Genomic DNA, 12,865 nt, shown 5'->3' on the forward strand with positions numbered 1-12,865 from the left:
GTGTCTCAGTGCATTTTAGCAACATAAGATGGCCTCTTTCAGAGAAATGGAATAGCTGAGATTTACTTATGATCTGACTCTAGAAAGAAGAATTAATTTAAAAAGGTAAACATTTTGGAGTCTTAAATAAAGATACCCTAGTCCCAATGTACTTGTTTATTCCCCTGTTTGTATGCATCTCTCAGTCTGTGTTTTGTGAGATGGAAAGATTTGGCTAGTAATCATTGTGACCACTTTGTAAATCTAAATCGCTAGTATCAGGACAATAGACAAAGTAGTGCTACTGCCTTTAGTAAAGGTTATTTTGACTGATTGGTCCTGGGGATTCTGAACTGGCAAAGCAATAGGCAGTAGTGGGTTGTGATCCTCCAGAGGAGTAGACACATGTTAGGTCTACAGATGAAGATTAGGATAGCAGTGCTTCATAAAGTTTGATAGAATTCAACTGCAAGAGCTTTCCCCCACTTTTCTCACTTTTTTTCCATCTAAATAGCTATTCATTTCTTCCATTCCCTTCTTCTTTGACTATTTCCCCCATATAAATAAAAACCTCAGGCAGAGTTTTTCCAGTTCCTGCTTTTCCACTAAGAAGCCTATGAAAAGGTAAATCTGATGGAAAATGTGGCTTTGCTTCCTGCCCTGTGTTAATTTTCAGCTACAAATCTCCCATTGATTTCTTTGTCAAGTGATCTAGTAAAACCCTGTCTTTTAGCCAGTCACTCTTGTAATACCATACATAGAATTTGAGACTGGGCATTTTACAGTTGATGTCTTAGAAATAAAAACAAGAATGGAAGTGGATTATGGAAAGTCTTGCTTGTGGAAGCAAGAAGAAGGATCAGGAAATGAGTAAATACAGGCATACCTCATTTTATTGCGCTTCGCTTTATTGCACTTCACAGATATTGGGGTTTTTTACCAATTGAAGGTTTGTGGCAACCCTGCGTCAAGCAAGTCTATCGGCGCCATTTTTCCAACAGCATTTGCTCACTTCGCATTTTTTAGCAATAAAGTATTTTTTAATTAAGGTATGTACATTTTTTTTTAGACATAATGCTATCGCACACTTAATAGACTACAGTATAGTGTAAACATAACTTTTATATGCACTGGGAAACCAAAACATTCGTGTGACTCGCTTTGTTGCGATATTCGCTTTATTGCGGTAGTCTGGAACCGAACCCGCAATATCTCCAAGGTATGCCTGTAGCTAGCAAGGGTCTAACCAGATGATTTGATGGAACAGTTAAAATTGGAATAAAACTACCTCTTTTAGTTTTTTAGATGGGTGGTTAATTTCACTCAATTAATTTTTGAAAACCAGTCACTGACAACCTATATCCTTAGAATCTGGAGCATTTTTACAACTTTCTTAGTTCTTGTAGAGAGAGAGAGAACCATATTTTGCTATGCTTTTAGTAGCAGTTGCCTGATGCCATACATGTGACCCATCACACACATGCACACATCTTTTAATCATTTGAAATGTTCAACAATTGCTCATCTGTGACACACCTCTGTGACTAGCAGTTGCTCTCACAACTTGCTCCTTTTTTAATTCTGCTGTGGTCATCTGGAAAAATATGAGTAAAAAATATCAAGTTGGTCACTACAATGCTTTTATACATCTTATTATTTGGGCTTGTTGAAGAAATTACTGGGTGAAGTACTTTACATATGTAACAAACAGTACAGTCATAGTAGGTTAGACAAGATTAACTGAATGGTTCTTTTTGACCATAACATCTATAAATCTAGGGGAGAAATTAAAAAAAACAAACTTGAATGCAACCAAAGAAAGAATGAAGGAGAGAAAGGAAAAGTCTTCAATACGAATATTAAGATTTGTTGGGTTTTGACATATGCATTAAATCCTAGCAATCTAGCATTCATATTTATGAAGCATCTATCACTTTGGCATCTATCGCTAATTTAACTACAGCCATACACCATTCTAACTTGACATAGTTTATCTAAAGAACCTGAACAATCTAATTTGTTTGATATACATAGTAAGGAGGTCAGATCCCAGACTGGTGGAAGCCTATTTTACTGGTAACATTGAGAATGCCAGCGCATAGGGATGAAGATGGGTAGGTAATATCACTTAACATAGGGATTACATTGGGGTGAGGCGAGAGAAAATGTCACATGGCCAAAACTCTACTATGTTCAGTGATAATTGTCTATAAATTGGCTACAGTGTCCGGGCAATAAGTGAATGCCATCCAAGGCTATTTGAAGATGCAAACAATTCAAGAAAGTTAAAGCTGCCCACTGCCCATCCCCCCCCAGGCACTTTTGCTGCAATGAATGGAGCTCTGACAGATAATTGACACATGAGTTTAGTAAATGCTTGCAGCATTGATATCTTAAATAGGCATAAGGTGTTGAGTAGATTATGGCTGTAGTCTCCATTTTTCTTGTTCAGAAACTGAAGACTGTAGTTTCATACCACACATAGGAGCTGAAACTTCCTGTGGCAAAGAACAGGAATACTGAACATTTATTTGCATGTTGATTAGAATTCCTTCAAAAAAAATTCCTCAAATGCATTTTTAGCCTTACAGAGAGCATTAGTAAAACTTGTTGTATGTACACACAGTCCTAATTTTCAGATTAAAAGAGCAAAATCATAAAAAGAAAATATATAACACAAATTATGATCTTAAATAAAAGTTGTTGCTATACACATAGTGACAGAAAAGTGGTAAACTGTATTTTGTCAGTGTTCTTCTAACTTGGAAGAGGGGAAAGTTTATCGAATTCCATGATTCAACCAAAGATCCCAGTTCTAGGTTCTAAATAATTTTCTTTTTAAACAGCAACAGCATGTTACTTCCAGGAGAATTCAACAAGCTAAGCAAGAGATCAGAGGCATCTAATGCTCATTTATACAATAAGTAGCTTTCTGCCATGCTTTGAAATGTAATTCATTTTATACTTTAACTTAAATACATTTAACAGCTTGAAGAATCTTTTAAATTTCATGCCAGCTGATTAAACTTTTACAACCTTTTATTTTCTGTCTTCAGTGCAATAACTTCCAATAAATCTGGTTGTATGTAATGGGATCTGACTGCTGTATTGGAAAATAAACTATCTAGTGATTTCAAAGAGATGTAAAGAGGTGTGTAAAGGGATGGCATCAAATCAAAGTCAAGTGAGTCATCTAATTTCTAATCCTTGGAAGAGTTGCTACCCCTAAAAAATGAACCAAAGGAATTTCCAGTTACCCTGTAGGCATAAAGAAGACTACAAGTAATAGGCAATATCATGTCATCCTTTTCTGTTCTTGGTGGTGAATTCTGAGTTTTCAACTGCTTCTATTGTCTTCCTACCTAAACAACTTGAAATATAAGGAGAGCTTTCTCAGCCACCAGCCCAAAGCTGTGGAATTCAATCCCAGAACAGATCAGGATAAATATAATTTTATTTCAGCCAAAAGTTGATGAACAAGTGGTAACAAATGTTACAAGATGTGTAAACTTCAAGCAAACCCTTAGCATAACCAGTAGTTTAGAAAACTATACCAAATAATTGCGCCTCAAAAAGAGAAGAGAGTCAAACTAAATAAGCCTCTTGCTTAAAAGCAATATAGAATCAAATACTAAGTCAAGAACAAGTTGTAAAGCAAGTGCAAATGTTGCAAATTTATCTCATTTTGAGCTGTGAAATTGCATTATTAAAAAATGATATTTTTTCCTAGGCAATTAAAAATGTCTTTTCAGATGTTGTTAATGTTGTTCCTACAACAATGTAACTTTTAGGGAGAACTCTCCAGAAGCATTTTCTTTGGATGTCACAATGGTGTGAAAATTAAGGCTTAGAATAGATTTGGTCATCCCAATTTTAACTGTAGGGTTGCTACTGTGACTAATGCCTCCAGCCTGGGCTGTAGTGTTTAATGTTCACCACAGTAATAAATATGCTAATATATTCATGTGAACTGTCAGAGATAAAGACTCTCAAGCTCCTCCCAAGGCAACTTCATGAGTGAACTTAGAATCGCCTCTAACCTTTAACCTTTTGGAGGAGGGTGGAATTGGGTGTAGTAGGGTGGTGTGCCAAACAAAAGCAGATGGGTCCAGATACCAGCGCTCTCTGCTGTTTCCAGTATATCATATGACTGCAGTGGAAACATGAATGCAGTAGAAAATGGGCTAGTTTGACACAAGCATGATTTCAATACTTCATGATATTAAGCCCTGAAGTAATGGGAAAAGCTGGGTGGAAATAAGAGGAGCAGCTGGCTTGACACCCTTTGGTCTTTGAATGACTTTTTTTTCAGACTCTTCATAGATCCATAGAAAATGAGGGTTGGAAGGGACCTCAGGAGGTCACCTAGTCTAGTGAACCCCTGCTCAGAGGAGGACCATCCCCAAGTATCTCATCCCAACCAAGGCTTTGTCCAGCCTGGTCTTAAAAACTTCTAAGGAAGTCTACACTTGACTTATTTAGACACTGCATTTAACACCTCACACCCTATTTTTGTACCAATTCTTTAAAAAATCTTCAACCTGCCGCTTCAGGGGCATTGTCATTATCAGCAACATGACCAACAGTCCCAATGAGGATGCGAAGGGGGTGAAAGGGGTCAGACTAGTTTCCACAACCGGTGCCCTCAGAAAGCATTTCACAGACGAGCTTGGAGTTCAGCGGTGTCTGCTGCACTTTTGCCAGAAATGGCTCCATCTGATAGACAAGGTTCTTCGGGTGAATCTGATCTCTTTTATTAGACCAACTCATATTGTTGGGGGGAAAAAATTAGCTAGGTTTCGGGTTTAAAAACCTTTCGTCAGGCTGGGCAAGTCTCTGCAGTTGGGATGTGCTCGTCCTGGATTTGATTGAGGGGGAGGGTGATTAAACGCTTGAGGGCAGTTGGCACCAGCGAGACCACTCTGCCTGCTACGAGGCGCACGTCTTATTTGAGTGTTTTCTGTCAGGCATGAATGCAACGTGCTGATTTTATCCGCAATTGCCTTGTTTGACTACAATATTTTCCTCTGTTGCTGATGATGCTCCACTTTCTTTCTTGTCCCCACCAACCCCAACAAAAACCCAGGGACCGCACTGCAGCTTCAGGCTTGCGGAGCCGCTGGGAGGCCCTGCCCCCAACAGCAGCTGCTGGCAATTCCGCCCTTTCCCCCCGGCCCCGCCCCAGGTTGGAAGCTGGAGGTAGTGCGCAGGCCGTCTCTAGTCCCGCCCAACCCGTGGGGCTTGACCGACAGGCGCGTGGCCAATCAGAGGCAGGCCCGCTATCCAAGTTGGCCAATGGTGGCAGGACTCGCGCGCAGCAGGCGGGGCGGGTTCCGGCGCAGGCGCGGCGCGGCCCAACGCTCGGCTGTGTGGCTGGTATGTGGGCGCGGGGCCGCTGGCTGGGCCGGTTGTTACTGCCGTTGGCGGCCGCGCGCGCCCCGAAGGCGCCTTCCCGGCGGCTCGGCCAGGGCTCCGCGGGCTGCGGGCTGCAGCCGGAGGTGGCCGCTGGCCGGGCTCTGAGCGGCGGCGTGGAGAAAGCGGCGTGCGGGGCGCCAGGTAAGGCCGGGGGCGGGTGGGTAATGGTCGGCGCTGCATAGGGAGCGGGAGCACAAGGTGGAGCAGTAGATCCGGCCGGGGGGGCGCAGGCCTGGCAGCAAAAGCCAGAGCAGCGGATCGAACGCGCAGCCGGGAGCGGGAAGCACAGGAGTGCATTGGGGCAGGGAGCGGAAAACGGAGCACTAGACCAGACAGGGACTACAAGGCTGGGAGCAGGAAGCAGAGCAGCAGGTTATCAGGGAGCGCAGGGCAGAACAGTAGGTCAGGAGGGAATGCGGGGCCGGGAGCAGAAAGCTGCGCAGTAGATTGGGCACAGGAAAGGGCTCGGAGTGGCGCTCGGACAAAACGCAGGGTTCATTTATGGGACACCTGCCGGAAAGGCTGGTTGTCGGGGCCCCTGTGTCCTACAGGTGCATGATGCAAGTTCAGAGCTGGTCAGTTGTGTGTGTGGTTATTCCCCTTGCATGAATGAGTCCAGATCAGTTTGTAAATGGACTTATTTAATCTGGCTGCATAGAAAAACCTTGTGGTTTACCTTAATGTTAGCAAAACTGGGTGAGATGATGGTTGGGACAGAGAACAAATGGATCTTTATCCCTTATGACAGTGTGACAAAGACCTGTCACATCACAGGAAGCCTATTTTTATATATTTTAATTTTTTCTCTCTCAAAACCCGTATTGCTATGGTAGCAGACATCTCTTCATTATAGGCGTCTCAGAACAACAAAACTGAATATTTTTACAATAATCATGAGAGTGCTTCCTATTAAGTCACTGTTCTTTTCTGTTCTAGGTCAAACGCTTTCCAACTTCAACATTGATTTTGTTGTAAACTTACTAAGGCAGGAAAATGCCAAAGACATTTGTGTCATTCAGGTGCCTCCAGAGTTTAATTACAGTGACTACTTTATAATTGTGAGTGGAACTTCTACAAGACATGTCCAGGCAATGGCACAGTACTTGGTGAAAATGGTAGGATGCTTACTTCTATGTCTCTCTTAATCCGAAACATATTCTGTGAAGTTAAATGGTCTCATTTTTGCAACCATAACAGAATGCCAAGCAAGGAGAGGTTTAATATTGCTCATGTGGCCCATAGCACAAAAGAGTAGCTAGAAATATGCTCTCTCACAGAGTAAATTCTGAGAGAAAGATCTCTCCATACCCGGAGGTTGTAATGCAGTTCGGGGGAATAAAAAATTAGGACTTTCAAAACAGAGAGGATAGTGCAAGCGACTTTGGGGTTATATATAGTATTTTATAATGGTGAAAGTAAAACTTAGTTGTATATGCTAAGAAAAAAAACAGCATACTGCTATGAAAAAACATAGTACCTAATAAAAGGTCTGATCTTAAATACTGGATTTAGCTGTCCCTTTATTTTTCGTGCAAGCAAAAGGGATCCAAAGATCATCTGGGGAAAGGGCAGAAATTAGTGTGGAAAAAAGGAATGCCAGCATTATGGAAATTCCCAGACATTCAATGTGGCTAGGGAGGGAAGTGTTCAGGCCAGGCACGTAACTGTTTGTATCATACTTGCACTTGTAAAAGTTGTTGAGTAAAAGTCTTGCTTTTCTGGTGTTCTGGGACATAGACCTGCTTTGGACTGATTACCAGTTTGAAAGCCACTGGCTACTTGGCTTCTGTTAGGCTGTGATGGGGTGGGAAATTTAAGAGGCCATATCTGCTTGTTGTGGGGTGCAGGTGAATGCACCCTGATAATGCCTTGTGATGGAGACCTATGAATGTAGACCTAGTTTCTAGCTCCAGTAACACCTGTGCAGGGTACCAACATGGCTCAAAACTATAGCTTGGGTTCTTTTTTTTTTTTTTTTTACATACATCACCTTACACAGTGGGCCTCTAGAACATGAGTAGGGCACATTGGTGCTATTATAACATTAAATGTAGCGGCTTAACTCTTCTGATTACTTTACATAATTACAATATGCAACTTCTCTGCCTTTTTTTCATGAGAAGGTCTAAAAACATTTTAATCTGAGACTAGTGGTTTTGAAGATTACTTTGTTAAAGATACGCTTAGGTAGTCTCTCATAACAACCACATCCTACCCTCTGCCTCATGTGATGATTTTAAATTTAGTGAGGAATACTTATGCAGCTGATAGAAATCATAGGTAAATTTAATGGAAAAGATCTAGCTAGCTGCTGGAAAACCATGTGTTAGAACCTTTGCTTGTGAGAGTTAGTGCTGCATGGCTAGAGAAAAATGGTGAGCAGCAGCAGACCTCCTTTAGTTGGAATTGGGCTTATTGGTTTCTTGCGGCCCACAACTACTGGAGTGTATAGAAAAGACATTTTCCCTCCGCTCATCATGTCAGACTCCTGTGAGCTTTTCCTCTGCCCTTGTTTTCCAATGCAAAAACTAAATATCATGTTGATACATTCCTGTAGTGATATAGGTCTGCCCACAAGACTTGCAGAGGCAAGAACTGCTCTAGGAGCACACCTGTTTATTAGAAGTGCATTACAAAGAAAGCACAGCTGCTTCCATCTGCTGGGGTTTGCTCAGCTATTCTGTTTGTGTTCTGCAAGCTTGTGGCTCATTTCTTTGCATTTGCTAGTGTCCCTCCAGTCCTTGGGTTTATTTTTTTTAATGTAAACTTGAGCCAAGATTTCCCTTCTCTGTTCCCATGTTCATGTACATTGTTGTCTGTACATTTGGTGGGTTTCTCAGAAACTGCTCCTCTCAGACTGAAATTCATTTACGTTTTGTTTTTGTTTTTAAACTGGAGGACCCTTCATACCATGCCTGTTACTTCTGTCTGAATCTCTCTTGCATTCTCTAGCCTTTTACTGATTGACTCCTTGCTAGACTTCTTTCCCCTCCTCTTTATAGTCCTGTAGGCTTTAACCTTGAGGTGTAGAGGAGCTGGATGAAAGTTGCAGAAGAAGAGGAAGTCCCTGCTAAAGCCTTTAGAAAGATTTCAGGTACCACTCTCTTAGCTGCCTGAAATAGAGTGAGGATCCTGATCTCAGGAATCCTGGAGAAAAGCCTGATATTAGTGATGTCCTTATAAAAATCAGGAAGCTTAATAAGCCTGAGACTGCTGTTTGAGGCAACAGGGGCCAGAGCACTTATTGCAGACAAGGTGGCTGTGCACCAGTTAATGTCTAGGACTTGAGTGTTGTATCTGCTATATAAACACTATCAACTGGTAGGGTGCTGCTGGATAGGCCGCACTAAGTCGGTCCGTTTCTTTTTCCAGTCCCCTTTAGTGCACCGTATGAACTGCACCGTGATACCTATTGTTGCCTTTTACTCAGCAGGCATGCATTGTGTAAATGTTAGTTTTACTCTCCTGCAGGTTTGATTCAGACAAAATTTCAGCATGAATTTTTAAAAAGCCCAATTACAGCTGTGTCTAATACAGTTCATATCTATTATGCCTTATCCCATGGTGTATGCTGTATCTTTTTCTACTTCAGGCACAAAAAAAATCTGTGTTTAGCTATTAAAAACTTTTTCCTGAAGGCCCCTATTCCCTTTCTGTCCCCATAATGGAGGTGCAGTTCATGTTCTCATTAATGCAGGAAAATAGTGCTGCTCCTGTTTTATTTGGTAACTGGGTGGCTAGTATCTCTATTTCAAACCCTTTCCAACTCTTATTTTTATTTTTTTAAAAGTCCACAAATGGATATGTTGTTCCAGTATTGGTCTTTTTCATTCCACATTCAGAGTAAATTCTGTAGACAAGATTAGCTTGCATTACTTGAAAATAGATTTTTTGAAATATTTATTTTCATGTCAGTTTGCTGCTTTTTCTTTTTCAGTACAAGCATCTGAAACAAGATGATGATCCTCATGTCCATATTGAAGGGAAAGACACAGATGATTGGATGTGCATTGATTTTGGTAAATGTGTATTAATTTCACAAATGCTTGTTCTGTGAGAGGTTGAAAGAAGCATCTCACTGTAAGCTCTAGCTGCAAAAAGGTTTGGAGATATAGAAAGGCTTGATTTTTATAAGTTGAGGGTTGTTTTTTTTTTTTCATGAATTCCACTAAATTTCTATATAAAAGAAGATTGGTGGCTTTGAGATGAATGGAAAAACAGTTCTCGACTAAAAATAGCTCTTGCCAGAGTAGGGATCAAAGAGCAGAAGAGATTGTCTTCATGAGGCACCTAGAAAAATGATTTTCTTATGGTTACTGTCAAAGTATAAAAGGGAATTGAATATGCTTTATGTAATTATTATTGAACTGTTGAATTCACATTCCTCCATTGTTCTGTTAATTACAAGATTCTGTCTGATAAATGAAGAGCTTAAAAGGATTACAATTAACTTCCCTGTTCCTATTTAAAGCAGTGTACAAATATATTTTCAAAAGATTTGGGCCTCAAGGTACACTTCTCCTTCAATGGGCACTTCTAATGAGACAAAGTTTAAATATTTAGAAAAAAGAACCACTTCCATCATTAAAAGCATCGTAGGAAGGGCTGCAAAATTTGTGTTGTGGAGTAACGATGCCAGAAATGGCAAGTAGGAGACCATTTTAACTTATTGCTGTAAAACAAAAACATCCATTGAAATTAATAGTGAGAAATTGAGCCAAAATTGTAAAAAAAAAATAAAAATAAAATTGCCAATAGGTTATAGTCATAATGCACAGAAAAGTATCATTTAATTTTTCCACTAGGAAATGTAAACCCCCTCCCCCCCAATATTTCTGTCAAAAGTCCCCAAGAAGTTTATTTTTGGTAAAATTGCTATAATCTTTAACCAGTTGAAAAATACAGTCAATTGATAATATTTGACCAGTCAATTGACTGGCTTGCAAACACTACACAAGGTGACAACCACCTTCAAAACTTGTATCAGACGCGCACATACACTGCTGCAGTTTTTCAGTACTATGTTCATGTTGGCTTTATACTTGAAATTTAAGTGATTATTTTCTGTAAAGCACTGGTAAGGATAATCGGCATATGTTCTATGTTTCTCTTTAGCCCAATGTTGAGAACTTTTGGCTATGACGGTTCCATCTTTTTTTGTCACAATTTTGTTCATAAATTGTCATCAGATTAGGCCAGTTCTCACTATATTGCTCAAAATAGTCCACTGCTGAGTTCCATCACACATCTTGTGGGAAAATTAGTTTGGTTCCTCCTGCTTTCTTCAGAGCAGCTGCTGCAAAGCGGTTGTTACAAAAGTGTTTTGCAATTTCAACAAAATTCTACTCAGAATGTTTCTCATTGGTTTCTATTGCCCCTTTCTCCTTGCATTTATCTCTGTTCTCCTCCTACTTGGCCAGATCTTCTCCACCCCCAACAATTCATTTAACTTCTTGAAACGTTTCACTTTTAGAGAGAGAGGTAAAGGTTTAACTCTGTACATGCAACTTGCAGAGACGATATGGCTGATGGGTAGGTAAATCGGATCTTATCTCCAGGGATCCTGGTTTTCTCTGACTTAAAAAAATTCTATATATTGGTGGTGTTTAATTTTGATCATGGAAAAATGTGGATTTTTGGATAGTGTGGTTTTGTTTTTTTTTTATCAGAGAAGGCCAAGATCCTCGTTTCTCTCTCATTTCCATATGCTGCTGTTAACAAGGATGTTTTAGCTGGAGACACAAATCCACAGTTTGAGAACTGAAACTAAGCATCACAGAGATGCTTAATGGGATTTTCTAGACTGAGCACTGAGTCCTGTTGGGTAGAGTGGTTTTCCTTAATCTTTACTAATCTATAGAGGAGCTTCTGAGAACCCCAGTAAGAGTGGGCCCCTAATAGTCCATGGCCTGTTGTGACCTATATATACACAACTTTTTTCTAAAAAAGTTACATGACTATATTGTCTCATACTATATGATTAGAAGTTATCTCTATTCCATGAGAATATCTTTGAGCTTTAACATATCTTAAAACGTACCTTGATATAGGTTTATTTTTTTTTAAAAGCATCTTTAAAAATAAAAAGTGATTAAATAAAGAAACTGATTTAAATAAAAAGAATCCAATTATTTAAAGTCATTTTTTCTGCTCTGAAGTAGCACAGTGATTCTCAACCAGGGTGCCATTGCACTGTGGGGTGTCTTGAGGTCCTTTCAGGTTCTCAGAATGCCATGCAGTGTTACCGCTTAGGTGGGAAAACATAAGCCCAAAGATTTCAAATAAGAATTCATAGTATTAAAAACATTTGACATGCTGTGACCCTCCTGAGTTCTTTGCAACAGAAAAACTGCTCCATTTTCTACAGTCAAAAATCAGTGAAAACTAAGAGCTGGAATTTTCTGAATGCTGCCTTGACCCTAAAGAGGGATAGCTTGAGTCAAAAAGGTTGAGAACTACTGAAGTTGCAGAATGTATAACTTCCTGCAGCCTCTTAATTATTTAATCCAATAGCACAAATGATATTCCTTTTATTATTTTACATACAAGCCATGTTCTGAAAGCAAGCTGAGAAGCCGAAAGGAGTAAAGTAAATACAAATTAACAGATACAGGCAACTAACTTATCAAAGCCTACTTAAGTTTTGCAGTTAAAGCTATTGCTCTTTTATATACTACAAAAAACCTATACATTTTAAATATATTTCTGGCATTCTGTTGTGCTTATACCATTTCATAGGAGAATGCCTAAGTTTCTGTCCATCAGTGATAACTAGTCTGTACTTATAAAACACTACTTTTTACGTATACACCTCACCATTCTGTCTCTGGATACTAGATTATCTGCTTTTCACTTCCCAGTATAGTTCTTGCTTCATATCAGTGTCATGAGTCATAACACTGAAAGAAAAAAACAACTCACCCTTGTTTTCAGAGCGCCATTATAATTGGATTGGCACTAGCATTGGAAGTAGAGGAACTTGAAACTGCTGAAGTAAAACTAAATGTATAAAATAGCAATGTAGTGAAATGTTCTCATAGCATTTGGTACTGCATGCTAACACATTCTCCTGAAATAATTAAGGCATATCAAGGTGCTAGTGTTTCCACTAGAGATGAACTATCCATTTGCTGCTAGTTTATTGTGACACTTTGTCTTCTACAGGTAGCATAGTGATCCATCTCATGCTTCCAGAGACGAGAGAGATTTATGAACTGGAAAAGTTATGGACCCTCCGATCTTATGATGACCAGTTAGCAGAGATGGTTTCAGAGTCATTACCAGATGACTTCATATTTGGACTCGAATCTCAACAAAAGTGATCAAAATCTTTCTTTCAGGAAAAGAATGTCATATATATAATGCAGCTAACAGCATTCACCACTTCATGTTTTAAATAAAGTTGAATTAGTTTTTGGTTGCAAACTGAGTTGGCTAACTCTTGGAAGGAAGAGGAGGAACTTGGTGCTTT

General features: G+C 39.7%; 1 protein-coding gene across 1 annotated transcript; it reads left to right on the forward strand.

Moving 5' to 3' along the window:
* Positions 1-5,340: 5,340 nt before the first annotated feature.
* Positions 5,341-12,865, forward strand: MALSU1 (mitochondrial assembly of ribosomal large subunit 1). Its single transcript, XM_019534616.1, has 4 exons — positions 5,341-5,535; positions 6,331-6,509; positions 9,332-9,413; positions 12,559-12,865. Exons 1-4 carry the CDS (start codon positions 5,358-5,360, stop codon positions 12,714-12,716), a joined length of 597 nt encoding a protein of 198 aa, XP_019390161.1. The 5' UTR covers positions 5,341-5,357; the 3' UTR covers positions 12,717-12,865.

This window comes from Crocodylus porosus, unplaced genomic scaffold (assembly GCF_001723895.1).
Source record: "Crocodylus porosus isolate Cpor-Errol unplaced genomic scaffold, CroPor_comp1, whole genome shotgun sequence".
Classification (NCBI taxonomy): Eukaryota; Metazoa; Chordata; order Crocodylia; family Crocodylidae; genus Crocodylus; species Crocodylus porosus.

Coding starts and splice junctions, on each gene's coding strand:
- MALSU1 (XM_019534616.1), top strand. CDS start 5,358: ATGTGGGCGCGGGGCCGCTGGCTGGGCCGGTTGTTACTGCCGTTGGCG. Junction 5,536..6,330: donor AGCGGCGTGCGGGGCGCCAG/GTAAGGCCGGGG, acceptor TTTCTGTTCTAG/GTCAAACGCTTTCCAACTTC. Junction 6,510..9,331: donor CACAGTACTTGGTGAAAATG/GTAGGATGCTTA, acceptor TTTCTTTTTCAG/TACAAGCATCTGAAACAAGA.